General features: G+C 57.1%; 1 protein-coding gene across 1 annotated transcript in view; it reads right to left on the reverse strand.

Moving 5' to 3' along the window:
* The window catches only part of LOC121167923 (intraflagellar transport protein 140 homolog), a 62,703-nt gene that overhangs the window by 29,970 nt on the left and 4,745 nt on the right, over nt 1-27,988 (reverse strand). The window contains exons 3-18 of the mRNA XM_040997645.1: nt 26,705-26,926; nt 21,224-21,345; nt 20,992-21,134; nt 20,429-20,604; nt 19,014-19,105; nt 18,543-18,649; nt 17,887-18,032; nt 17,070-17,273; nt 16,710-16,782; nt 13,756-13,847; nt 11,541-11,668; nt 10,284-10,401; nt 7,494-7,624; nt 5,543-5,708; nt 3,381-3,512; nt 678-865 (exon numbers count right to left, since the gene is read on the reverse strand). Coding sequence (XP_040853579.1) covers nt 678-865; nt 3,381-3,512; nt 5,543-5,708; nt 7,494-7,624; nt 10,284-10,401; nt 11,541-11,668; nt 13,756-13,847; nt 16,710-16,782; nt 17,070-17,273; nt 17,887-18,032; nt 18,543-18,649; nt 19,014-19,105; nt 20,429-20,604; nt 20,992-21,134; nt 21,224-21,345; nt 26,705-26,926 — 2,240 coding nt within the window. The remainder of the gene's footprint in view (nt 1-677; nt 866-3,380; nt 3,513-5,542; nt 5,709-7,493; nt 7,625-10,283; nt 10,402-11,540; nt 11,669-13,755; nt 13,848-16,709; nt 16,783-17,069; nt 17,274-17,886; nt 18,033-18,542; nt 18,650-19,013; nt 19,106-20,428; nt 20,605-20,991; nt 21,135-21,223; nt 21,346-26,704; nt 26,927-27,988) is intronic.

Consider the following 27,988-nt stretch of genomic DNA (forward strand, 5'->3'; position numbering starts at 1 on the left):
ACCACTGGCTTATTTCCAGAACCCTGGCTGGTGTGGGCAGGCCCTTCAGGGGTAGAGGGCTGGCCAGAGAGTCTCAGGACGACACAGAGCAGGCAGGCACTGCTCTCACAGAAGCCACCACTGCGAAGGCAGCAGGCTCATGCCAGACAACCTCCCAGCACAGCACGCTCCTCAGCAGTGCCTCTCCCCTTCGGGAGTCACAACTGTCCAGGCTCAAGCTGAAATTCCCGACTTTCCTCAGAAATGTAGGAGATGCTTACACACAGGCCTGGCTTCCCAATCAGCTAACTTCTTTTAGAACCATTTTAACTGCCTTCATCTCGCTGGTCTAGTGTTGGCCTTTATCAAGCTGTCTTCACTCAGAAGCAGCTATCTCTAGAGGAACAGGTGTCAGCAGTGCTCAGCAATGGCAGAAACTTCTGGAGAGAAGCACCCAGAACACATTAAACCAAAACAATTCCATGCAATCCAAGAGGCTCTGGCACCACAGAGGCCGAGAACCAGCTCCCCAGTCCACACCCAGGTGTGCAGTCCGGCACAGCCCAGGCCCTGGCAGCACTTTATGGAGCAACAAGACCATGAACTTCACCAGGACAGAGTCACAGAAGAGTTAATTGTTTAGAAACCAGTCTGAGAGGGAGCAAGGCAGGAGACCAAGAAGTGGCCGGAGTCCTCACCTCTTGATGAGTTTGATGGACCGGAAGGCTTCATCCATGTCTCCTACTGTGATGGAGAAGCTGAAGTTGAGTATGGCATCACGAGTGGGTTTGTCGCAGTCCTCCAGCCCCATGAAGTCCCGCAGGGGTCTCGTGACCACCAGCTGGGTGGCCGAGCCCACCTTGTCTTCTCTGTCAGCTTCTCCGGGCTGAAGGACAAAGGGCCCCGTCAGCTTGTTACTGCAGAGTGACACCCACACCCACAGGCAGACACGGGCCCTGCAGGCCCTGCCTACAATGACACGCTAGGGTCACCACAGCTAACTGCAGCTCTGCCTCTGCGTGAGACAAGGGGTAACCGGGGGATGTCCACATGGGGACGGATGTCGGAAAAGTTTCGTTTTCAACAGTTACAAATGCCCACGACAGTTCCCATCTCCCAGGCCGTTCTAGCAACCATGAAGACTTTTCATGATCTGCGGCTGCCCGGCCAGACGTGCACACGTAGCCACAGGCTCTCCTAAAGCTCGTCACCTCGGGCAGCACCTTGCGGTGTTTCTGAGTTCTCACCAGGCTCCCCCACTCTGCTCCAACAAGACGCTAAAAGGGAAGAGACAGCACCCCGGGTCCTGAGCCAAGAGCCACATAGGACACTGCTGGGCCAGCCTCCTTGGCTGGGTATCTTTCCATAGGAGCCACCAAGCTCCCACTGCCACAGCCCTAGAATGGCCCCAAGCCCCTCCAATGGTGGGTTCCACCCCACAGCGATCTGCTGGCACCCCCACACCCAGCCCTGAACCCTCTATCCGGCCTCTTCCAGTCACTGGTCTTGCATCTGCTGCTAACAGACTTCTTGAGGGAAACCCCGGCTCTCTGCATCTCCACAGCCCCTTCCCGCATGGGACCGCAGCCCCAGGAAGCAAGAGGACCAAGACGTGTGTTTTTAAGACTGATTTTACATCCCTTGTATGGAAAGCCAAAAGCACCAGGTGCAGAGACCAGTTGAGTTCTTCTGATGAAACAGACAAGCGACAGGGAGGCTGCACTTGGGACCACGGGGAAGGAGCCTGCAGCAGAGCCACCCGTGGGACTCGGGCAGCACAGCCCAGCAGCAACCTGGGGCTGGCGGGCTCTGCGCTGAGCACGGGTTGTGAGGGACCCCAGGGGTCCTGCCCTGGTCCACTCCAGGCTGGTTTGGGGCAGAGCTGAGCCGCAAGCACATACTCCCTGCTCGCCATCGCCAGGCGCCACTTCGACACCACAGAACAGCCTGGCTGCAGGTCTCGGGGGGACAAGATTTTGTTCAAAATAACCCAGTCAGGATGCATGAATGTGTGCACTGAAATGAACTCATTCTACCAAGGAAATGACACACATGCGTGTGACTGGCTGCAGGTGCTATGGGAGCAGGTGAGCTGGGGAAGGTTCCTTACAATCCCTGCCCCCACCTCAAAGCATACGCCACGTCGGGGACCTGGGATGGGTGGGAGGCTGGGTGGGGCTTCTCCCTTTATCTCCCCCTTTACTCCAGATACAGAAAAAAAAATAAGGTGGAAAGAAAGAAGAATATAGACTAAGGCTGTAAACAATAATCAAATCTCAAAATGTCTGTTTCACACATAAAAAATACATTTTTGTATTGTGTATTTTAGGTATCACAGATCAGGGAAAACAACAAAACAACAACAAAAACAAACAACCCACAATCCTCACCTCCTGCCCGCAGCCCCCCCAGGACACCTTCCCATGATGCTCTGCCTCACTCTGAAGGCGCACGAGATGCCAAGGAGCCCAGCTAGCAGAGAGAGCCTCACTGTGCCCAGGCCCTGCCCTGTTAAGGTGGGGGTCACTCCCTACCCTACCCAGGGACTGCTGCCCCAGGGCATCTGGACCTTGCCTGGGGTCCGCCCACTCCTCCTCACTGGCAGCTTCGTGGGCTGTTCACACTGGGTGCCTCCCAAGGAGGGTGGCCCACACACACGCAGGTAGGTCTCCTCACCCTCTTAGATCAGTCCCACTCTCAGCAGGGGCAACAACATGGGACAGAAATGGAGATGTCTTCTACAGCACGGGAGGAGGCAGCCCCTGCTGAGACCCTTGGCCCAGGGCTGGGGATCTATAGCACTTTGGTCTTTATTCCCTTACTTGCACTTCAAAATTTGCCATAATAAATGCAGGAATATGGGACTGTTAAAAAGCAGGTCAGATTTAAAAAAAAAAAAAAAAAAAGACACACGTAGAGGAAAAGGCTGGAGGGGAGAAGGAAAAGGGCCTGGAGTCTGGCCAGAGCACGCGCCAGGGCCCTCTGCCTCTGTCCCCGGGGACACCATGGCCAGAGCACGCGCCAGGGCCCCTCTGCCTCTGTCCCCGGGGACACCATGACCAGAGCACGCGCCAGGGCCCCTCTGCCTCTGTCCCCGGGGACACCATGGCCAGAGCACACGCCAGGGCCCTCTGCCTCTGTCCCCGGGGACACCATGGCCAGAGCACGCGCCAGGGCCCCTCTGCCTCTGTCCCCGGGGACACCATGACCAGAGCACACGCCAGGGCCCCTCTGCCTCTGTCCCCGGGGAACCCTTACAGCAGCTTCTCTGCTGGCCAGGAGTCCAGGGGAGAGAGGCCACTGCGCAGGGGCCGGGAAATGAGGCCTCTTGCCCTGAGGGCTTGGGGGGTTGTCTGGGAGGGCCCAGGGCGACAGGGGACAGGAGACCCCACAGATGTCACCTTTCTCGTGAAGTAGTAGTGAGGTACTTCCATCCCCAGAAGCGCCTGGCAGGTGGGAGGCAGCGGGAAGCTGTCGTGAAGCAGGAAGCCGTGTTCCTCCGAAATGAAGAAGGCCAGGATCATGACCTCGGCCTGGGAGAGAAGGGGTGCACGTCTGTTGCTGGCCCTGTCGAGCTGGCAGCATGGGCTGTTCTCCCGGAGGGCTGCAACGCACTCACAGCAAGTGTCTCATCACTCGGCCGACCCATGTTGGAAAACCCACCCTGTCTGCCGGGGACAAGCGTGGCTGGTGTGGGGGTCTCTGGAAATGCAGATTTACAGAGACAGGACAGAAAGGGACATCATTCATCTGCTACGTCACTCCCCAGATGGCCGCAAAGGCCACAGCTAGACCCGTCTGAAGCCAGGAGCAAGGAGCTTTTTCCAGGTCTCTCCTGTGAGTTCAAGGGCCGAGAAATTTGGGTCCTCTTTCATTGTTTCTCCAGGCATATCAGCAGAGAGCTAGATCAGAAGTAGAGGAGCTGGCATTCAAATAGACTCCTATATAGAATGTGGGCAATGTAGGTGGAGGCTTAACCTATGAGGCCACAGCACCAGCACCTAACTTTTTTTTACAGCAATCAACTTCTGGGCCCAGCGACGTGACCTAGCGGCTAAAGTCCTCACCTTGAACGTGCTGGGATCCCATGTGGGCGCCGGTTCTAATCCCGGCAGCTCCACTTCCCATCCAGCTCCCTGCTTGTGGTCTGGGAAAGCAGCTGAGGACGGCCCAAAGCTTTGGGACCCTGCACCTGCATGGGAGACCTGGAGGAAGCTCCTGGCTCCTGGCTTCGGATTGGCATAGCATCGGCCATTGCGCTCACTTGGGGAGTGAATCATTGGACGGAAGATCTTCCTCTCTGTCTCTCCTCCTCTCTGTATATCTGACTTTCCAATAAAATAAATAAATCTTAAAAAAAAAAAAAAAGCAACCAACTTCTTGCAGCAAAGAATAACTACCCTAGCCTGAGTCGGTGACCCACAGAAGAGTCCGCTGCACAAGCTCCGCCACGGCAGGCGTCCAGCACGGGGTGGAGATGCTGCTCGGGATGCCTACACCTCGTGTCAGGCACATGGGATTCAATCTCTGTCCCTGACAACGTGGCCGGGCAGTGGAGGATGCTCCAGGTCCACGGGTCCCTGCCAGCTGCACCGAAAACCCGGGAGAAATGCCTGGCTCTGGGCCAGCCGGGCTCCAGCTGCTGTGATCATCCAGGGAGTGAACTGCCGGGCAGATCTCTCTCCCTGTGACTCCGCCTTTGAAATAAATGGAATACACCTTAAACAGTCTCTGCTGTCAAGAAGACGTCACCAGGAGCTGTGCTGCGCTGGCTTCTGTCACACAACATCCAATTCCGAAGGCTGATGCCAGCATTTCCCAGGACCGTCAGTGGCCAGCCAGCTGCAAGGTCCCCTGTGCCGCTCCCATGGCACCTGCAGCTCCTGTCCTCACGGTCCAGGCCCTGACAGTTTCCCTGCTTTGCTCATCCCAAAGACAGAGAGGTTATCTGGGTACTGCTTCACATTCCACAGTCAGGGTCCGGGTCCGTGGCTGGAGATCAGGACCCTCCTGTAACTGAGGGCTACTTATCTGAGAGCCGCGTGTGGAAACTGCTGGGGTATGTGGCAGAGGCACATGCAACACAAGGGGCTCCCGACAGTCTTCAGAGACAGCCGTGCACAGCCCAGACGATGGGGAGCTGCCTCACACAGACAGGGAGGACGGGGCATAGCATGGACTCCCAAGGGCCTCTCTGGGCCCATGCTGACGCAGCACCAGCATCCCAGTGCTCGTGTGTCCTGGTCGCTCCTGGCCACCTGCCTCTGAGCCAGCTCCCTGCCAGTGCAATGCAGAGGTGGCTGGTTTGAGGACCCAATGTGGGAGACCCAAGGGGAGTGCCCACCTCGGACACTCAGCGATTGTACCAGAGGGTAGGGTGGCAGATTTGTCACTCAGCCAAATAATAAATCATTCTACTGAAAACCATTTTCTTTCCATAAATTTTTAGGAGTGGTCAGAGATAAGTCAGATGCCACACAAATTCCCATTAACTGCACCATGCATATTCATGCCTGGTCAATGTCCAGCCCACCCACACCAAGGCAGCACACCAGAGCAGTACCATAGGGCCGGTGCTGTCCTCCGTGTGGGGCATGTCCATTGGCTGTGTCTGGGTGCCTGGTGTCACCTGCACGGCCTCGCACACGAAGAGCCTGGGCTCACGCTGGTCCCAGAAATGGTTCACGGGCACATGGTTCCTCAGTCTCTCGTTCACAAAGATGAGGTTCCTACAAGAAAGGGAAGGCTCACCTCCATTACTGAGATCATTCCTGCTGCCACCCACACACTCAAGAGGGACCGGGCCTCTGGGGACACTTTGGGAACATTCTGTTGGAATGTACCTTCTCAGACCTAAAAGCAAGGCTGAGGGGCTGGTACTGTAGGGCCACAGCTAAAGGCATCCACTTGCAATGCTGGCATACCAGAGTGGAGTGCCTGTCTGAACTCTGGCACTGTAATTCTGCTTCTTATCCAGGTCCCTGCTAGTGTGCCTGCGAAGGCAGCAAAAAGTGGCCCAACGCCGGTTCTATCCCGGCAGCCCTGCTTCCCTTCCAGCTCTCTGCCTGTGGCCTGGGAAAGCAGTCGAGGACGGACCAAAGCTTTGGGACCCTGCACCAGCATGGGAGATCCGGAAGAGGCTCCTGGCTTCGGATCGGCATAGCATCAGCCGTTGCGCTCACTTGGGGAGTGAATCATCGGACGGAAGATCTTCCTCTCTGTCTCTCCTCTCTGTATATCCTCCTTTCCAATAAAAAAATAATAAAAATAAATCTTAAAAAAAAAAAAAGTGGCCCAAGTACCCGGCCCTGCCACCCAGGCAGCAGTCCAGATGAGGTGCCCACCAGCCTCATCTGCTGTCCCTGGGGAGTACGATCAGCTTGGGGCAGGGGCAGGTCAGCTGTGACAGGCACAGCACCAGGGCACACAGGCCACTTCCTCTGCAGCAGAACTGGCCTGGTGAGGGACGCTGGTGGGCAGAAGGATGCCTGCCACTCCCTGAAACAAAGACAAGGAGCGGGCTGAGAGTGAAGACACTCAACACCGCTGGCCTGGACTAGCGTGGCTCTGCAGGGCGGGGCCACCTGACAGGACCTGGGGGTCAGGTGTCCATGGAGGGGTCATGGTTAGCAGAGTACAGGCGGAAAGGTTTGGTGTGAGGGGGATAGACAACTCTAGCTAAGCCGGACGAGAGCGCATGACTGAAGCAGGGCCCTAGTCCAGCTCAGGCAGCCAGAGAACAAAGCAGTGGTCCCAGCACTTCTCACTGCTGCGCTGCCTCAACCCCTCAGCCAAGCCACATGGCTTTCACCTGCCGCTCTTCAGTCTGAACACTGGCCACATTGCTCCCCAGGGGTACAGTGACTCCCCGTGGCACTCTCCTGTGCTTCCTCATGCAGGCTAAACCAGGGACTGCCCAGCAGATGAACGTGCACTTCGCAGCAGGACACACTGCAGACACACGACCAGTGGGAGGTGCCATCCAATGCAGGGGACCCACTAAGCCTGGGAAAGGAGAAAGACCCAAAGGGAGGCCACAGGACCCTGCACAAACCTCCAGAGACAATGTCCCCATAACTGTGATGCCCATGAAGACAAACACCCCCCACCGAGGGCTCGCGGTCCTGAGATTGCTCTGTCAGCGACTGCCCTGGGACTCCTGGGGCATTTTCAGACACTCTGGCCACCGTCCTCCTAGATGCCCAAACTTGGCTGGCACACACTAAGGACCCAGATCTAGCCTGACTGCCTGAGTGCGCTTCTGTGGCACTTCTTCCCTGTTGACTGCGAGGGCGGGGAAGCATGCCACATAACTGAGCAGTGACCTGCTGGGGGTTCCACACGCATAAACCCTCTGACCCCAGGTGGCCATGTGACCAGCCAGCGACCCGCTGGGGGTTTGATGCACATGAGCCTCCCTGAACCAGGGTAGCCATGTAACTGGGGAGCTGTGCAAGCAGGCAGTGACCTGCTGGGGCTCCGGTGCAGGCGAGCCTTTCCGACCGCAGGCGTACCTGTTACTTTGCTGTCTGCTGGAGGACAGTGTCTCTCCCTGACCCATCTGTGCAGCCTTGAAGTCCAAAATGGCCACTGTGTCCATCTCAACGTCGTAGAAGCAGATTCTGGAATCGGGGACGCTGTCCGTCTGGGAAAGGGGGCAGCAGGAAGGCTAAGGGGCAGGCCCATGGCGGCCATTGCCCAGCCTGCAGCAGGGAGGGCACTCCTGGCAGCATGAGGTGGGTATCAAGCTCCCTTCGCTCTGGGATTTGCAGCAGCCGCTGTGCGTTCGGGGACAGCGCCGGCGAGCCGCAGTGGAGCGTCTAGGACCAAGCCCTAGCTCTGTCTGACCCAGCTTCCACACGGACCACCTGGACAGAGCTCCCACCACTGACCTGGCTCAATGAGCATGTGGGGCGCATGTGCATATTTGGGGAGTGAACCAGTGGAGAAAAAACCGTCACTGCCTTTTAATGAACAATTTAAAAACCCCAAAGAGTGCCAGCTCTCTCAGTGTTGGCTCGAGATGAGAAACTGACAGAATGAATCAATCTGAGAGGCAGGGCAGCTCATTTCACATCCACATTTCAGGGCTGGCCCAGAGGTGGCAGGGACATCCACAGGGAGGCCAGCCAGGACCAGGAGCATGGAGGGACAAGGGACATTCAGAGATGGTGCTCCCACACCTGTTCATGGAGGGACGAGGGGACAGAGACGGTGCTCCCACGCCCGTTCACGGAGGGGGGGGGACAGAGACGGTGCTCCCACGCCCGTTCACGGAGGGACGGGGGGACAGAGACGGTGCTCCCACGCCCGTTTACGGAGGGACAAGGGACATTCAGAGATGGTGCTCCCACGCCCGTTCACGGAGGGACGAGGGGACAGAGACGGTGCTCCCACGCCCGTTCACGGAGGCAGGATTTGCCCAGGAGAGACGGATGGAGACACACAGGACCAGCACTCGGCCAACAAGCAGGCAGCACTGACACCCAGGATAACTCGACGAACCTTGAGAACACTGAGTGGAGCAGCCAGGCGCGGAGGCAGGCCCCACGCCGCCCCAGTCCACGCCTACAGGGTGTTGAGAACAGGCAAACCCACGGGGGGGGGGGGGCTGTGCACGGGCAATACGCACTGACTACTAATGGGCACAGGCAATGATTTAGACCTAGACTAGGCAGCTGCCTCGCAACACCGTGAGTTCACTGTGAACTCCTCACTTTTTCACATGAATGTCACTTGAGTTGTTTTTTAAGAGAAACTGTTCTAACAAAAAGCTATGTTAGCACTTCCACAAAGACCCTCAGGTCTTTAAAAACTGAAATAAACATCTCAGTAGTGGAAGCAGGAGGAGCAGGTGAGTACACACTGACTCACACCACGTGAGCTCCAGCGTGGCCGCCTGAGGCCAGTGTCGGGGTCCTAACTGCTCCCAGTTCCTCAACTCACACTTTTCAAACCGAATGCAAAATAAATGCCTAGGACCCCCACTGTGGAACAGCGGTTGAAGCTGTTGCCCGTGACACTGGCATCCCATATGAGTGCCAGCTCCTGTGCTGGCTGCTCCCTGACAAGGGTCTGCAGAAGCAGAGCTGGCCTATGTGCCTGGGTTCCTGTGCCCACATGATACCCGAATAAAGCCCGACTCCTGGCATTTCCTGGCCTAGCACTGGGCATTGCGGCCACCTGGAAAGTAAACCAACAGGAGCACTGTAGACTCTGAAAGATAAAGTGTTTTAAAAAATTAAACACGGGGGCCCCGGCAGTGTGACCTAGTGGCTAAAGTCCTCGCCTTGCATGCGCCGGGATCCCATATAGGTGCCGGTTCTAATCTCAGCAGTCCCGCTTCCCATCCAGCTCCCTGCTTGTGGCCTGGGAAGGCAGTTGAGGACGGCCCAAAGCCTTGGGACCCTGCACCCGCATGGGAGACCTGGAAGAGGCTCCAGGCTCCTGGCTTTAGATTGGCTCAGCTCTAGCCATTGTAGCCACTTGGGGAGCAAATCAACGGTTGAAAGACAGTCCACTCTGTCTCCTTCTTTCTACATATCTAACTTTGCAATAAAAATAAATAAATCGTTAAAAAAATTAAACATGAACGCCTGCTAGCTTTACAGAAAGCAAACCTGGTCATGGTGTCCACTCCAACTCTGGCCTGGCTAGCCTCACTGTGGAGGGCCAGGTGCCAGCTGCCCGGGTGCTTCCCCCAGGCTGTGAGGCGGCAACACTGCACTGTGTCCGAGTTGGGGATTTGCAGGAAGTCTCCTAAGAGCTCTCGGCTCCGAGTCCACATCCCTGGGCCGCCCCAGGCCGGCTTCCCCCCAGGCTGGGCCTCCTGTGCTGTGCTGCTTTGCGCCTGCCCACCCTGCTGCTCCTCCTGCACTGTTGAGCCTGCCGTGGGGGGCAGGCCGGAGGGACGCATCAGAGCTTAGCTTCTACATGGGCTCCCAGAAAGGAACTCCCCTCAACAATGCAAGCTGAAAAAGATCTGGGCCACCCCAGCCAGCCAGTGACCAAACCCCAAGTGTGACAGCACACTGCTGGGGGCTCAGGAGCAAAGCAGCCCCAAAGATGGCTACGGTGCCACCTGCTGCTGTCCTCTAAGGCCCTCCCATTGGCCAATATGGGAGCCGCATATAGAAGCTGTGCCACACACATAGCCCAGTCACCCCTCTCCTGCCAAAGAATCAGCTGGGAAACAAAGAGAGGAGGCAAGGGACTTGCTGAAGGAGGGACAGCTGCACGTGAAGCGGAGAAGGGAAGGTGTGCAGGAGGGGAGGGGTGCACCGAAGGGTGGGCCTGGGGCTCACCGGGCTGAGGAGGAAGCTGATCCTGCCCCCGGAGGCGTTGCAGCGGAGCGAGGTGAGGCCCCCGACACCCGGGACCAGCTCAGCCAGGTTCTTGCAGCTACAGTGCACCTTTGCCTCTCTGCGGGCACAGTGGAGATCAGAGGTCAGGGGTCAGGGGTCAGGGGTCAGGACCGTTCATCGCCCACTGCAGGGCACGTCTCCGGGTGTTCTGTTGAGCAGCTCTCTGTCTCCCACCCTGCTGCCCCATTCATGTGGCCAGGCACCCTGAGGACGTGGCGGGCCTGCAATCCCCATGGGTTTAGCAGCAACTGAACCCGCATTCTCAGTCCCTCTCTGCTACAGCGGCTTGCTGCAGCAAGGCCCTGTCCATGCCCACGGCCACCCTCTGCCTTCCGCACGCCGCGTCCTTTACAGCTTTCCAATTCAGAGAAGCAGCAGTCACCCCACAACGCTCTGCTAGGGAACCCCTCCTGTGTGCAGCCTCATCGGCGCTCCTGACCCTCTATTGCTAGGGAACCCCTCCTGTTCGCAGCCTCATCGGCGTTCCTGACCCCTACTGCTATTTCTTCAGTTGTGCCTAGTCAGAGCCAGTCCGGGATGCTTGTCACCATCTGCCTTCAGGCTCCTCTGGCTAGGGGACTCCCACACGGACGCTGCTGGGAGGCCAGGGCCACTGCCCCGGGCTGTGACGGCAAGAGGAACATGGAGGGGCAGGGCCACGTTCATCCTGGCCCAGCCTGTCCGGGACCTGCAGTGCTGCCCTGGTGCAAGAGTTGCTCCGTGCCGAGCCCGCGGGTGATCTGTGCCCTGCCCTGTTAGGACTTGCTGTCTCCGATGTCCTGTCACTGCCCGCCCACGGGCCTGAACCAGCTCCTGTCTCACGCCCTTCGCCTCACTGCTCGTTCCGTTTGCATGATGCCGCCAGACTGCATCCTCTCTGTGCTGCCCTCACTCCCTTCAGTCCCGCCAGATGCTGCCCGGGTTCCACCCCAGCATCCGGGCGTGCGATGCTCTAAGGGCCCCACTCTGTGACAGGAGCCCAGGGACTTGGGCAGGCGCAGTGTTCCTGCTTAACTACCCAACCCTCCCCTTCCCACACTGCTCCAGCGCCAGCACAGAACGCAGGCCTCCACGTGAGGCACTTCAAGATGCGAGGGGGGATGGAAGGTTCTCGGTGTCTGCCCCCTTCCTAAACTACCGTACTGCCTCCTGACAAGATCAGAAAACAGAACACTTTTATTAGGACAAAAATCGTACCTTCGGGAAAGATCAAAGGTTTTAAAGTGAGCCAAGTCTGTTCCGACAGCCAGGAAGTTTCCGCAGACGTCCAGCAGGCAGGGATTCCCCTCGTTCTCCGAGAAGAGCAGCAGCTGCTTGACCGTGCCCTGGGAACCACAAGTTCGGGAAGGCAGCTTCGACCCGTTTCACTTTGCCACCAGCCCCCGGTGGCAGATCACTTCACACGCTGCACGCACTGTCGGCACGTGCCACCCGCCCACTGCGCTCAGTCCTCGGGGAGACAGGAGCAGGGTCGGCACACACACTGACTCAGCTCGCTCAGTGCTGCCCAGGTGAGCAAGCACGCACGGGGGCAGCAGTGAGGGGGCAGATGGCGGGGAGCTGGACCCCCGAGCCCCAGGTTAGGGGTATCTTGTACACAGTGCCTGGGGTGGGAGGCTGGGGAGAGGGTCTTCACCAGAACACTGGTCTCCTGTAGGCATAGGCAGGGAGCAGGCTCACAGGATATGTGTAGCACAGGCCCACATCCACCGTGTAGCTAATACTCCAATGGAGCATTTGACAAACACCAAGTCTTGTCTCAGGGCAGCGTTCCAGATGGAGGACAGTCCCAGGTGGTGGCAGCACCGAGGTGGCCAGGGTCTCTGTCCAGGAGCCTGGGTCTGTGCAGTGCCCAGGGAATGCTCTGGGGGTGGCTGCACCACAGAGGCCACAGCAGCAGCCATGGTACAGACAAAAGGGGTCGGACTGCGCCCTGCATGATAGCCTAGTAGCTAAATTTTGCCTTACATGCATCAGAATCCCATATGGGCGCCAGTTCTAATCCCGGCAGCTCCACTTCCCATCCAGCTCCCTACCTGTGTCCTGGGAAAGTAGTTGAGGACGCCCAAAGCCTTGGGACCCTGCACCCTGTGGGAGACCCAGAGGAAGCTCCTGGCTCTGGGCTTTGGATAATCTCTCCTCACCAGGTAGTCAACACAAAATCCTTCATTAATTTAAAATATTTACAGTGTCCATGTCAGGCCTAGGGAATCCCCTAAGAAAACCCTTGGCCAAAGCTCCTTGTGCCTTTTCCCTCAGGACATCCTGCTTGGACCGTCTCCCGTATGATGCGCTCGTCACTGTCACGCTTACAGTATGACTGCCTGGATGCTGCAATTCTGGGGGTTAGACAGGGGCTCAGCAGAGACGTCACAGCTACTCAGAAACTGCACGGCAGCTACACCAAGCTGCGGCAGACAGTCCTGAGCTGGCCGGGGACACAGCTGCTCACAGTGTGGCACATGGACCGACAGCACCACACTCCACTCAGCTGCCAGTTCAAGTCCTGGAGGCTCCACTTTTGAGCCAGCTCCTTGCTAATGTTCCTGGAAGGGCAGTGGAGGATGGAGCAAGTGCTTGGCCCCCATGGAGAGCTGGGAGAAGCCTTGAGCTCCTGGTGTCTGGCCTTTCTTGTTCTGGCAGTTGCAGCCATTTGGGAAGTGAAGCCCACAATCTTTCCTTCTGTCTCTCCTCTATTTTATCTCTATCTTTCAAATAAATAAATGTTACAGAAAAAGAAAAGAAACACATCACAAGCACAGCTCTACCGGGAGCTTGTGAAGGTGGCCTTGTTTGGAGGAAGGGTCTTTGCAGAGGGGAAGTGAAAGATCATCTGGCTTAGGAGGACCCAGGGGAGTGCGCAGACATCAAGGGGCCAGGCCATGCTACCCACAGTCAAGCTCAGCCAAGGGCGCCCAGTGCCACCGCAGGAGCAGAGGGGTGAGGTGCCCCTCTGCCAAAGCCTGCTGACACCTGGGTGCTGAAGGGACAGCACCCCAGTTGTGGCAGTCTCGGTGACACAGAAAGCTCACGTAGCACATGGGTTCCTTGGGCTGGGTCCCATGCGCCTTTGGGGGGATGTGAGCAGAGTGAGAGCACCCTGCATGACCCAAAGGGAGCAGAAATGGGTGCTGGAGGCTCCATCATCCTGGAGACCAGGGCTGTAAGATATGCGTGGGAAAGGACCAGTTCAAAGACCGCACATCCTGACTGATAAGCAGGAAACCTAGCAACCACTTCCCCTGACTTCCCAGCCCTGGGGACACCCTCTCCCTGCCTCCAGGACCGTCAAGTCATGGCAGCCACAGACACATGCAGCCTGGCCCGTGAAGCCAAGGAGCAAGCTACTGCAGGCACGCCTGAAGCCAGCCTGGTTCACCTGCACAGCCCCTGCTGGAGCAGCCGCACTCACCTGCCAGGTACGAACTTGGACTCGACTGGGCTCCACTGTGTAAACGCTTTCTTCATGCACTGCTAGCACTGGGGACTCGCACAAGAAGGCACCTGAAATCAAACGCAGCTGATGACTGCTAGCTCCTCTAGGTTCTGAAGCCTCTTCCAGGGCAGCTGTTCGAGCTAGAGAAGATGCCAGACAAGACCAACACAACTGCGCACAGTGCGATAGCCCAGTGGCTACAGTCCTCGCCTTGCATCCTGGGATCCCTTATGGGTACTGGTTCGTGTCCTGGCTGCTCCACTTCCCATCCAGCTCCCTGACTGTGGCCTGGACGGCCCAAAGCCTTGGGACCCTGCATCTGATGGGAGACCTGGAAGAAGCTCCTGGTTTTGGACTGGCTCAACTCCAGCCATTGAAGTCACTTGAGTGAACCAGCAGACGGAAGATCTTTCCCATAAAAGAAACAAATCTTAAAAAACAAACAAATAAACAAAAAGAAACAGACTAATACACCATCTCTTCTTGGCCTTCTGGCTAAGGTCAAGGCCAGTGCACCAGTGCCAGTGCTTGGTGCAGTAGGTTAAGCTTCTGCCTATAGCCTTGGCATTCTATATGAGTACTGATTCAAGTTCAGACTGTTCCACTTCCAATCCAGCTCCCTGCATATGGCCTGGGGAACACTGGAGGACAGCCCAAGGCCTTGGGCTCCTGCGTGGGAGCCCAGGAGGAAGCTCCTGACTCTTAGTTCCTGACCATCCCAGCTCCTACCACTGCAGCCATTTGAGGAAGATCTCTTTTTCTTTGTGCAACTCTGCCTCTCAAAAGTTTTAAAATCTTTGCAAAAGTTTTAAAATTTATTTTTATTGGAAAGGCAGATTTACAGTGCGAATGAGTAAATAGTCTTAAAGAAAGAAACAAAAGAAGGAAAGACCAACGACAAAGGCATCTGCACTGGAGCTAACACGGTGGTGCTAAAGCTGCGACCTGTGATGCTGGCATCCCGTCACGGTGCTAGTTTGACTGTCCAGTCTCCCTCTAACAGCTTGGAAAAAGCGGCATCAGATGGCTCAAGTGCTGGGCCTCTGTGCTCAGGGGGTAGACCCAGAGGCAACTCCTGTCTGGCCTGGCTCACTCCAGCTGTTGTAACCGTTTGGGGAATAAATCAGTGGCTGGGAGATTTGCTTTTTCCTCTCTCTGTAACTATGCTTTTAATTAAGTAAAGTAAGTCTGAACAACAACAAAAAAAAGACAAACATATTATACATGAGAGTGCCTGGATTGAGCCCCAGCTCCACTCCACGTTCTGGCTGCTGGCTAACGCACAGCCAGGAGGCAGCAGGGCTCCTGGGCCCTCGCTACCCTGTGGGAGACCTAGACTGAGCCCAGCTCCCGGCTTCAGCCAGCCCAGTCCAGGGGAATGAGCCAGTGGACAGAGCAGCTCTCGGGATGTGTCAAACAGTTCAGGGAAGGAAGAAAGAGGAGCTGCTAGAAGGGAGAAAAGCAGTGCTCTCACACAAAGCTGGTCACCACCTCGGGCCTCACAGGAACTTGCTGCCTAAGCCTGGCAGGTGAAGGACTTGGCACTGGCTTGACTCCTTCCAGCAGCACCACGGGTCTCACGTCTGCTAGCTGCCTGCTCTGTGCTGTGGCTGAGGCCCCATGCCCCAGCCCCCGGCTCGAAGGAGGTTTTCACGCAGGGGGACAGACAGTGAGTGGGCCAGTACACACAAGGAACTGGGTGGCTTTAGCTTGCCTTTAGGGAGTTCACAGGAGAAGGGGGAAGGGATGAGTCACCAGTGAGACACAGGGCAGAGAGCTACCAGAGGCTCTCTACCAGCTACACAGGGCTACCAGAGAGCCTGCAGGCCACCAGTGTCAACAGCCCAAAGGCAGCAGGCGCCCAGCAGGCAGTCTCAGCACAGCGGGTGACAGTACGGTGACAGCATGGTGACAGGTCCTCCTGAGGCTGGGAGTTGGGGCCAGACACTGCTCAGGACGCCTGAGCTCACCACAGACACGCAGTGGGGGAGGAGGGGGGACCTAGCTTTGTTTCTGACTCCAGCTTCCTCCTCACACGCTCCGGGAGAAAGCGGCGGAGGCCTCAAGCAGTGGGAGAGCCGAGCTAGGCTCCTGCCTTTAGCACGGCCCACCCTGCCTGTTCTGGCTGTTTGGGGAACAGGTGGGAGATCTCTGTCACTGAAATAGTGAGAATAAATACATAAAAGGAGAGCACTGATGGCCGCTGCACCATGCTTGGCACATCCATGGGGTGTGCGGCCCGTCAGCGCCCAACCCTGGCCCTGCGACCACGTCCTGGCATGGGGAACTTGCTCCAGGCCAGGAAGCCCCAAAGGAAGGTCACGCCCATGCCCACGCAAAGGGGGCAGATTTCAGTGGACAACACTGGAGTCGGCAATCACCAGGGAGGACCATGGCAGCCCCAGGAGTGGGAGGAGCAAGGACAATCCTTCCTGGAGTCTGCAGAGGGAGTGTGGCCTGCCAGTGGGACCGGCCCCTGGGTCCTCAGAGCCATCATACAAAAGCAAGTGAGCCTGCAGCGCTGTCACGGAAGAAAACCCCCAGGGAGCTGGCCGGTGGATGGCACGGAGTGCAGGAGACGGATGGCACCTCTGATGGGGTCTGGTCTGGCTTCAGGCGCGGTCCACTGCTGCCTGGGGACAGGTGGGAGGCGAACCCTCGCCTGCAAGGAAGCTCAGGAGCCCTGGATCTGAGATGCTTGGCGGTCGGGAACCAGGGTGGCTCTCTGAAAACCGCAGCTGCCCTGACCAGGTTCAGGAGGGTGTGGCAGCGTGGGCTCTGCAAATGCAGGCTGAGGCACGAGGGCCAACTCAAGGGTCCCCCATCCATGCCAGACCAGTGACCACCCCACAGAGGCCAGCACCACTCTCATTAGCTGGTGAGAACATACAATAGGGTGGCACAGTGCGGCCCCTCGGGGTGACACTCACCTGCACTCCGCAGCACGGCCCCCGAAGGCTCGAAGATCACCACCTGCTTTCCGTTCCAGACGGCGACAGCATCCTACAACAAACACCACACTGGAAACTAATGGTCAAGAAGAATGGCATGGACCCCACGGCTCGCCACTGTCCCCCACTTTAAGCTTTGCTGAGTGTCGCCACTCTGTCCATCACGTAGGCTTGGGCCATGGAGCCACCCGCAGGCAGTTTAAGGGCTGCTTCTCAAGCCTTGCAAAATACCCCTGGGTTGTCACGACACGAGCAGAGCACCCAGTGGACTCGGAGAGAAGCCAGCGTAGAGGGGAGGCTGGCACCCCCCAGCCCCCAGAGGTTCCCGTCAGCACTCACCTTGGTGGCAAACACACCACTGATGTGCATGTCTGTGCGCAGGCTGTGTGCTGTCCCCGCCGATGGGAAGGACACGTACAGCGAGCTTGGCGAGATCTGCACAGCGGCCACTTGCTGGTGGAAATGCGATGACAGGGCCTGCTCCTGAAGGATCACCACCGAGCTGACAACATTCACCGCCAGAAGGTTCTTCCTGGAGCCCCACTTCACGTCCACATTGGGGAATGGAGCCGAGCAAGAGACACAGCTGAAGCAAGGCACAGTAATCTGGGATACACCCAGACACGCACACACGCACACGCTATGACCCAGCCGGGACAGCCCGCAAAATCCCCACCCTCCCATTCCCAGTCTTGGTTTTCGTGTGTCCAGGCAGGTGAGACAGCCTAGCCCAACTGCATCCCATCCAGCGCTTGAGCACAGCCACTGGTGCCGCGGCTCATGCGAATGCTCTCGGGTGCTGCCACCTTGTCCAGTCTGGTCCTCCTCCAGCCCTGGCTCTCATGCTCAAACACTTCCAAAAGCAGGGCTAAGCCAGGCCAAAGCTGGGAACTGGGAGCTCAGTCCAGGTCTCCCACGAGAACGGCAGAGACCCAAGCCTGCTGCCTCCCAGGTGAGCAGGAGCGTGGAGCTGGAGCTACGGGCGGAGCTAGGACCCACACTCAGACACTCAGTCTAGGAGCCAGGCGCCCTGCCTAGCACCTCCAGCCACTGTGCCCAACACTCAGCCCTGAAGCTCGGCACAGGTTCAGTGGTCACTTCCTGTGCTTTTCCATGGCAGCGGATGAGGGCGCCCAGGGCTGCTGCAGAGCCGTACCTCTATTTGCATGATGTTTCCCTCCAGTTCAGCAGGCGACTGAGGGGCCCACCTGTCTTTGCCTTCCACCCAGAGGCTGCTCAGGGGGCCTGGCACTTTCTTCCACATGGCCACTCGCCCCCTGTCAGTGCCAGCTGCCAGGAGGCCTGCAGGTGACAACAAATGTCTGGTCATTGAGTGGGAAGAGTAATGGCAATAAGCTCCCTTCCCTGGGCAGCGCTCCCCCAGTCCAGCTCTCCAGCCTTGTGCCTGGCGGCACTTTCGCTGGCAGCCACTGCTCCCCGTGGCCCGGCTGGTGGAGGTGCTGGCCGCGTGGCCTGCTCTGACAAGCTCACTGCTGTGCTTCACACTGCTTTCCTGGTGAAGGGGCACCAGTTTGTTTCTGGCTCTCCTGTGTCCTGTGTGCACACGTATCCGCACATGTGTGGACGGCTCCCCCCCTCTCCCTACCGCCTGGCTGTGGGATCTCAGAAGGGTGACACAGCCGGCCCCACACCGTGGGCTTAACCCTCTGGCCACCATGTGCTTCCCTCCTCTGTGCTGGCACTCAGGTCACTCAGACGAATGACGCTGGAGCGCACCGAGAGCTGCATGGGCCCTGCAGCCTTAGCACCTCCAACCCCCGCCTGCGCTGGACCCCCCCAGGCCCGTCTCACCTTTGGCGGCGCAGTAACAGACACAGTTCATGTTCTCCCCCCTTTCAAAGCCACAGGCCTCCTCCAGACTCAGCATGTAATTCTCTTCTCGTCCTAAATCCCAGAACCTACAGACGGAAGCAAGCCAGCAGGAGAGGCCGTGTGAGCGGCCGCCCACCTGTGGCACACACGCTGAAGGCGGAGAGGCTGGCACTGAGTCTGCGGCTGCTGCCTCGGGGCTGTGTGTGCCCTGTTCACAGGCGCTTACTGCTGACACTGGGTGACACGACCAGGAGAGACAAAAGCCCGATTTTATGCATTCCAAGCTCGAGGAGCAGGCAACGCAGCTGCACAGGCACCTGGCGGGGGCACTGTCCCTGGGCTGGGTTAACTGAGCTGCGATACGATAAGCACATTTGACTGAACTCACGGGGGCCTGCTGTGTCCTGAGGACACCTCACCGGGGTGGCATGCTGTGAAGACTGCTGTCACCTGAGGACCGGCTCTCCTAGGGCTGTCACAAGGAGGCTGTCATCAATCAGGATGATGTCTGCTGGGTGACCTGTCTTCCCGCTCAACTTCACCTGGAAAGGAAGATCTGAGAGAAGCATGGGGCTCTCGCCGAGCCTGCTGGTCCCAGTCTGGAACCCTGACCTTTGTGCTCAGGACATCACGGGGACTCAGAGGAGGACACGAATGGTGGACAAGAGATCTGAGGCACATGGGCTACAGCCAACGGCAACTCTTGCACAAGTACCAGCCACCTAGAGCCTGGGGCGTCCCTCATCACGCACCCAGGGTGATTGAAGTTGGGTGGGAGCCCTGTGTCCCCTTATCCATGGTGCAGAGAAACGAGCTGGGTCCCCAGCAGCTGGCGGGGCTGGGCAGGCATCTAAGGCCAGCCGTCACGGGCCGACCTGTGTGTCCTCCAGAGTTCGTGCACCAGCACTCTCTCCCAAGCGGCTGACGGCAGACGGACCCAGGAGGGAACACAGTGCAGTGAGGTCACAGGGTGGCAGGCCTGAGCTGAGAGGGCTGTGGCCTCTCCGCGGAGTCCTCTCCCCCAGGCCTCACACTGCAGGAGCGTGGATGAGCTGGCACTTCCTTGCGAGACCCCGGCTGCCAAGACTGCACCTGGGAAATGCGTGCCATTAGGCTGCAGGCCTGTGGTGCTGGCAGGAGAACCCGAGCTTCGACACAGGCCCACACTCTGAGAGGACACGATGGGACCTGCAGGGACTCACACAAAACCACAAAACCCTAGCACTGTCATCTGCAAGGACATCGTGCCTTCTCCAAGAGTGTGGATTGCTATGGGGAGGACAGGAAGCTCACAGGAGGCAAAGGAGTCGTCCTTGGTGAGCTGCATGGCACACATGCCTCCCCAGGCCTCCCTTTCCCAGGCAAGGCCCCAGAGCTGACATGGAGGGGCGCCCTCAGGGACACGGTGTGTCTTTCATGACTATCCAACCAAACACTGTGATGACCCCCGATGCCCACCCCAGGTAAGAAGGTGCATCCCTGTGGGCACAGAGGAAAGGCTGGTGCTGAGACGCTGCCAGCAGACTCTGACAGACCACACCTACCGATGGGTGCCGAGTGACCTCCTAGATGCGCTTCAGCTGCACTTGGCCGGAAAACAGGGGCAGCACGGCCACCTCAGCTCGCCTACCATGGGGTCAAGAGCTGCTGGAAGGGAGTGCTGCGGGTCTTTGTCCATAGTCCTCGCGCTAAAAGGGGAGGGCACGGCCTGCAAGCATGCCCGGGTGCCTCCTGCTCCCACACCAGCACTGTCCTCTCTGGTTCCCCTACGAGCTGAGCACTGATGGTAGACCGACACCTCTGCAGCCGCACAGCCCTGACAGAGAGCAGCCAGGGCAGGCCTTTCAGGCCCACACTCCCACTACCTTCATCACTTCCTCAGCTTCCCCGGCAGGCGCAACCGTGTACAGCGACAGCAGCAGGTTCTCTGTGACCACGACCAGCGACTCCCTCTTCTCAACGTAGAACATCGTCTGGACGGAGCCGTCTGTGGAAGCCACACACGCCGTCTTGCCTTTCTTGTCTACGTAGTGCACAGTCCCTGGGGGCACAGGAGTGGGTCACCTAGCAGCCTTCCCAGTGTTTGCAGGTAACTGCTCAGGCTGTCATCTCTGACTGATGCTACAGCCTGGCAGCTCTGCTCAGCTCGGGCTACTGAAGTCAGATGCACCCACAACGCCTGCACTTGGGGCTCAAAGGTGACCCTGACTGTGGCCCGTGCCTTGCCCCCTCCTGTAGGGCACGGCTGTGCTGACCGCCATGCTCCGGACTCCCTCCATCCCTCTTCCTCTCTTTCCCCACAGCTGCTCCTTCTGCTTTCACCCTTCCATTCTGGGCACAGAGCCTGGCACATGGTCTCCATCACCCGTGCGTACACATTCCCCTCCCCCAGCGTTCTGCCTTCCAGCAGGGCAGTAAAGTCCCGCACCATCTGTCAGACTGACAAACAGTGACAGCCCCTCCTGGGAGCCCATCTTCGGGAAACTTCCAAAGCTGCTTTTCCTCCAGTTAAACATGTCCAGGGCTTTCTCGTCACCACTCACAGCCGCCTTGGCCAACTGGACCAGGTCCCTGGAAGTAAGCATGGCAATGTGGTCAGGACTGCAGCAGCGTTTCCGGGGGCAGGGGCAGGCGCCACGCCCAGGGAGCCCTGGACTTACTCGCCAGGAGGGGGCAAGCGGAAAATACATTGAGTGAGGTGTTTTCCATACTCGTGTTTCAGCAAGGGCGCACCTTGGACTCGACCCCTCTGATCCAATCTCCACAACAGCAGAACCCCGAGCTGCAAAAAGCAACGTCATCAGGGCTGGACACACGGGGCAGCACCAGGCTGTTCCTGGGCAAAGCATTTCTCCTTTGTTTACTAGATTTATTGTAAAGGAAGAAACAGATAGATAGAGAGAGAGACAGACAGACAGACAGGCCTGTCAGCCAGTGGTTCATTATCCAAATGCTCCTAATAGCCACGGGAGGGCTGGGCTTGGCCAAAGCCAGGAGCCAGGAAGCCCATCTGAGTCTCTGCCAGTGATGGGTGCCGAGCACAGGGCCCCAGGGCGTGCATCAGGTAGGCTCAGGAGCAGAGCTGGGGATGAGACCAGGACACTCCCTCCAATCAGGACGTCATGTCCCCCATGGAGCATCGCCTACTATACTACAAGCTTACAGTTTTTTTTTTGTTTTGTTTTTTTGTTTTTACACAAAACTTTGAGCTCTGCTTAGTTAACACGTCACCAATTCAACAGCCTTTAAAGAAAGGAGTGAGGGGCCTGGCATAATTGCCTAGCAGCTAAAGTCCTCGCCTTGCACATGTCAGGATGCCATATGAGTGCTGGTTCTAATCCCAGCTACTCCACTTCCCACCCAACTCCCTGCCTGTAGCCTGGGAAAGCAGTCCAGAACGGCCCAAAGCCTTGGGACTCACGTGGGAGACCTGGAAGAAGCTCATGGCTCCTGGCTCCAGATCGACTTAGTTCTAGTCGCTGCAGCCACTTGGGGAGTGAGTCATAGGACAGAAGATCTTCCTGTCTGTCTCTCTTCCTCTCTATGTATCTGACTTTGTAATGAAAATAAAAAATATATCGAAAGAAAGAGAGAAAGACAGAGAAGGGGCCAACGCTGTGGCTTAGTGGGTTAAGTCACTGCCTTGCTGATATGTCCGGGGAAGCAGCAGAGATGGCCAGGCTCTCGGGCCCCGAGTGCCCATCGGGGAGACTGCAAGAAGCGCTGGTTCTTGGCCTTCGCCTGGCTTGGCCTTGGCCACAATGAGAGAGTAAACCAGCAGAAAAACAAGCTCTACCTCTTTCTCTGTAACTCTTTCAAATGGATAAAATAAAAAAGTAAAAACAAAACAAAACAAAAACCTCATCTATACTCTCTCCCCACCTGCAATCCCAACAGTTTTTTTTTTTTAAGATTTTAAAAATTCAGGATAAATTCAGATTTTAGATGCTGAAAGTGTAGAGAACCCCATACACAAAAACAACACAGGCTTCTGTTAGATCCACGTGTTGCGGGGTGCCCCCTTTGTTTATTTGAAATGCAAACTGACAGAGGGAAAGGCAGACAGATCCACCCACTGGCCCACTCTGTAAATGGATGTCAGCTTGGGGCTCACCAGGCCGAAGCCAGGAGCCTGGAGCTCCGTTCTGGGTCTCCGTGTAAGTGGCGGGCGCCCAAGGACTTGGGTCACCAACTCCTGCTTTCCCAGGAGCATCCACCGGCAGCTAGGTTGGAGGTAGTGCAGCATGGAGTTAAAACTGGTGCTCCAGTCTGCGATGCTGGAGGCGCAAGCAGAAGACTAACCCCTGGGCTGTAACGCTGGTTCCTGTTGTGACACACCTCTGAGAACTGATGAACTGACCCTGCTACAATCACCGGGGGCCCCGAGACATCCTGCGTGCACTGGGCCGGGACAGTGTTCAGATCTGTGAGTTGGGTAGTTGGGGACAAGGGGAAGGACGCCGACCTGGGTGGCCTGGTCATGCCCTGGCATCTCCTGGGGGAGTGGTCATGCTCTGGCACCTTGCTGCCTGGAGGAAGCTGCCATGCACGCCCTCAGCGAGGAGTCAGGGTTCGGCAGCCTCCTCGCAGGCAGGGCCCACACAACAGCCCAGGGCTCTTCAGCAAGACAGCTTTGTCTCTTCGCCACTGGCTCTGTTCCACCAACCACCCACATGCGCCTGTGTGGACTACAGGATTCTAATCCGCCTGACACCGTCATCCAAGCTGCTTTATCTGCTCCTTCGGTTGTGACGGGAGCTCCTGCTCACGCGGCCCCATGGCTCTCACTGCCTTGTCCTGGCTCAGAACCAGTCGTCCCTCCACTGAGCCCTGGTGCCTTTTTATGGAGGGAAATACTAGGACCCAAGGGTTGGGTGTTGCGCCTCACACCTCCAGCATGGAGTGCACAGACCCCAGCGTTTGGCAACATCTACTGTAGAGGGAATTAGAATTAAAAAAAAAAATTATTTGAAAGGCAGACTTTTACAGAGAGAGGAGAGACACGGAGAGAGGTCTTCCATCTGCTGACTCACTCCTGAAATCGCGGCAATGGCTGGAGCTGAGCCGATCCGAAGCCAGAAGCCAGGAGCTTCTTCCAGGTCTCCCATGCAGGTGCAGGGTCCCAAGGCTTTGGGCCGTCCTCGACTGCTTTCCCAGGCCACAGGCAGGGAGCTGGATGGGAAGTGGAGCAGCCGGGATTAGAACCAGCGCCCATAAGGGAGCCCCACACTGGGAGGTAGAGAAGCTGCTGTCACCACAGCAGCCGTAGAAACAGGACTTCAAACTAAGCTCAGGTATGGCAGTCGTTTGAGGAAGGCTGTGCAAGTCCTGACCGGGCCGCACTGCCGAGGAGTGGGCTAAGCCACTACCTGCAACTGAAGATGGCTCGGGTGCCAGGGCTCTGCACACACTGTGGGAGCCAAGGAGCAGGCGCCTGGCTTCTGATGGACTGGCTCTGGCTGCTGCAGCCATTCATTTGTTTGGGGAATGAACCAGCAGACAAATGATCTCTCCCTGTCTCTTCTCTCTGTAACTCTGACTTTCCAACAAAAATAAATCTTAAAAAAAAAAAAAAAAAATCCAGGGCCCGGCGCGGTGGCGCAAGTGGTTAAAGGTCCTCGCCTTGCACGCCCGGGATCCCATATGGGCGCCGGTTCTATCCCGGCAGCCCCGCTTCCCTTCCAGCTCCCTGCCTGTGGCCTGGGAAAGCAGTCGAGGACGGACCAAAGCTTTGGGACCCTGCACCCGCGTGGGAGACCCGGAAGAGGCTCCTGGCTTCGGATCGGCATAGTATCGGCCTGTTGCGCTCACTTGGGGAGTGAATCATCGGATGGAAGATCTTCCTCTCTGTCTCTCCTCTCTGTACATCCGCCTTTCCAATAACAAAATAATAAAAATAAATCTTTAAAAAAAAAAAATTAACAACTCCTTAAAAAAAAAAAAATCCAGTGTGAGCACACAGTCAGAAACACATTACGGGGAGGCGTCTTCCCGTGGCCGCGTGAGGAGAGGAAAATCAGGGCTTGTGTTTAGAACGCTGTCTCCAGAAAACAAAACATTACAAATAATGTTCACACAGTGAGACAAACCACGCACTCAGCAGAACCACAGTGGCTGCACGTCCCGAGCAGGTGGTGCCACGCCCCCAGCGTGGAGCCCGAGGGGTCGCGGCAGCACGAAGGCTCTGGCCGGCATGCAGCGGTCCCCGAGTACCACACGGCTGCCGTTTGGGAAGGGCTGGCAGACGGCCATGTGGGCGAGATCTGTGCAGGACGCAGTCACTGCTGCCCTGACAGATGCCACACACCTCGTTCTGCCCTAAGGACAGACACAACCACTGGGAGTAGGAGCTCGCCCTCCTCCGGCTGGCAGGGAGGGATGCCTCCGGCTCTCGGATCCGGCCAGTCGGGAAGCTGAGCTCCAAACGTGCCTGCTGGCTCCTCTGTCACACCCTCAGCTCTGCCCAGGTGCCTTGCTGCACCTCTTGACATGGCCCAAGGTGGGCCTTTGTGCAGGGCTGTTTTGACTGTGTGGGAATTCTGTGTTATCCTGCGCAATTTGTTTTCATATAGTCACACCCCAGAGGACAGTGCCCGCTGCCCAAGTCACTGCTGCATGAGCATTCTAATGTGACATCAGATCGTTCTAGGTGACAGCATGGTGGCACTAGCATACCAGGACTCTGATGGTACTGCTCCTGTGGCCCTTGAGCAAGCAGCTTGCCACTGAGACGGGTGCGGCATGGGTAGGAATCCCTGGAGGGGTGAATGGAGGCCGCGTGACACTCCCAAGATGGCCAGCACTTTCCGTGGTAGGCTAGGTTTTTGTCTATTGTGCCGGGATCCCATGTGGGTGATGTTTGAATCCTGGCTGCTCCATTTCCCATCCACCCCCCTGCCTGTGGCCTGGGAAAGCAGTGGAGGACGGCCCACAGCCTTGGGACTGCACTCACGCGTGGGAGACCTGAAAGAGGCTCCTGGCTTCAGACTGGCTAAATTCCAGTCACTGGGGCCATTTGGGAAGTGAATTAGCAGATGAAAGATCTTTCTCTGTCTTTCTTTTTTCTCTCCATAAATCTGCCCTTCCAATAATACAATTTAAGTAGCTGTTTAAGCTGTAGCCTGCAGTGCTGGCATCCTACGTGGGTGTTGGCTCCAGTTCCTAACCACCTGGGGAAGCAGTGAAAGACTGCCCAAGCTTGGGTCCCTGCACCCACCTGGGGGACTCCCGGCTTTGGCTACAGAGCCATTTATGGAGTCAATCAAAGGATGCATGATCTCCCCTCTCCCTCTCTATAATTTTGCCTTAAAAATAAATAAAGCTTTTAAAAACAAAGTTTTTAAAAAAAGGAATCACAGTGCCCATGGTAAACAATTATTTAGCAAAAAGGCATTCAGGTAAGACAGGAAGCAGGTGTGAATCTAGAGGAAGGGTTTTTCTCACACTGCTCACCTGCTACAAAACCTTCTAAGTCAAAGTCGCGTGGAGGCGACTCACACAGGAATGCGGAACGGCCAAGCTGAACTTCAGGCTCCCGGCTCGTTTCCTGCTAACGCATGGCCCTGTGCCCCCTGCCCTACATGCACCCCATGGAAGTGCCAGCCTGAGCCGGGCCCACATATGCTCCCATGTGGAATATGGGCAGTGACCCAGAGCACAGGCGTGGTCTCTGTCCTTCCGCCTGTGCAGGCTGCGTCTGGGGCTCAGCCTCTGCCAGCCTGACTCCACAGCTCAGGCACACGCTGCCGACTGCGGCCTACGATGGTGAGTCAGAGGCAGGGGGCTGCGAGGGGCCCGCCTGTGGCGCACAGCAGCCCTGCGTATTGCCTCATGCCCCTACACCCAGAGCTGGGGATTCTGGCCAGGAGTGTGCAGAGGGACAGTGTCCGAGACGCTCTCCCAGTGGCTCAGTGTGACTTCTCGACAGAGTTCACTTCCCAAATCGCAGACATGTGTCACAGGGGGATGTGAGGACGACATTCTCGAGCCTTGTTTCTGACACAAAATTAATTCTGTAATCACACAGACAAGGTCAATGGCATCTGGCAAAACACATTTCAAGCAACCAAGTCTGTGGCATTCCTCCCCATGGGAGTCTGTCAGAGCACGGCCAGGGATGCCGACACCAACTGCTCCCTCACCTTGTCTCCAGACACGAGGCAGCTGCCACTGGTGCTCCAGCTGAGGACGGTGACGTCGGACGTGTGTGTCGCAGGCACCACGTGCTGCTCCTTGTCCTGCTGGTTGAAGACCGTCACTTCTCCCGTCTCCCAGCCAATAGCCAGGAGCAGTCGCGCGGGGTGCCAGCGGAGCAAGGTAACCCGGGAGGAGCTCTCGATACGTACATCAGGCACACGCTGACCCTACGGTGCAGGAGGAGGAGCTCAGCAATACAGGTATTGTCAAGTGTCTTGTTTTTTCTTAAGATTTATTTATTTATCTGGGGCTGGTGTTGTGGCCTAGAGGGGAAAGCTCCTGTCTGTGACAGCGGTACCCCCTATGGGCACCAGTTCATCTTACAGCTGCTCCATTTCCAACACGGCTCCTTGCTAATGCTCTGGGAGAAGCACGGGCAGATGCCCCAGTACTTGGGGCCCACGTACTCAAGCGGGAGTTCCGACTCCTGGCTCCGGCCTGGCCCAACCCCAGGCTGTTTCAGTCATCTAGTGAGCAAACCAGCCAAAGAAGATCTCTCCTCCTCCGAGCCTCAATCTCTCTCTTTCCCCCTTCTTTCCGTAACTACTGCATTCAAATAAACAAATAAATCTTTTTTAAAAGACAGGGAAAGGGCCAGGCGCAGTGGCCTAGTGGCCAAAGTCCTCGCCTTGGACATGCTGGTTCTAATCCTGGCAGCTCTACTTCCCATCCAGCTCCCTGCTCGTGGCCTGGGAAAGCAGTCGAGGACGGCCCAAAGCCTTGGGACCCTGCACCCGTGTGGGAGGCCTGAAGGAGGAGGTTCCTGGCTCTTGGCTCCTGATCGGCACAGAACTGGCCATTGCAGTCACTGGGGGAGTGAACCATCAGACGGAAGATCTTCCTCTCTGCTCCTCTCTGTATATCTGACTTTGTAATGAAAATAAAATAAATCTTTAAAAAAAAAAAAAGACAGGGAAAAAGAGAGGCATCCGGGACAGAGTGGGATGCTGGCACTGCTAGCACTGGCTTAACCCTCTGCCCCAAGGCAAACACTCTGAAGTTTTTGCTTGTCAAAGATCTATTTGTTCACTTACTTGAGAGGCAGAGTCACAGAGACACAGAACGGGCTCTCCCAAAAGGTTCACCCCCAAAGTGCCGCCATGGCCACGCACCAGTGTCTACTTTGAAAATCTCCCGATTTTCAGGCTCGGGAGAAGTGGTCACAGCATCACTCGGGGTATCCACATCCCATGCCCGAGGGAGTAGGTTCAAATCCCACTGCCATTTCT

The sequence above is a fragment of the Ochotona curzoniae genome, unplaced genomic scaffold (assembly GCF_017591425.1).
Source record: "Ochotona curzoniae isolate NIBS_2020 unplaced genomic scaffold, NIBS_Ocur_1.0 patch433, whole genome shotgun sequence".
Taxonomy (NCBI): Eukaryota; Metazoa; Chordata; class Mammalia; order Lagomorpha; family Ochotonidae; genus Ochotona; species Ochotona curzoniae.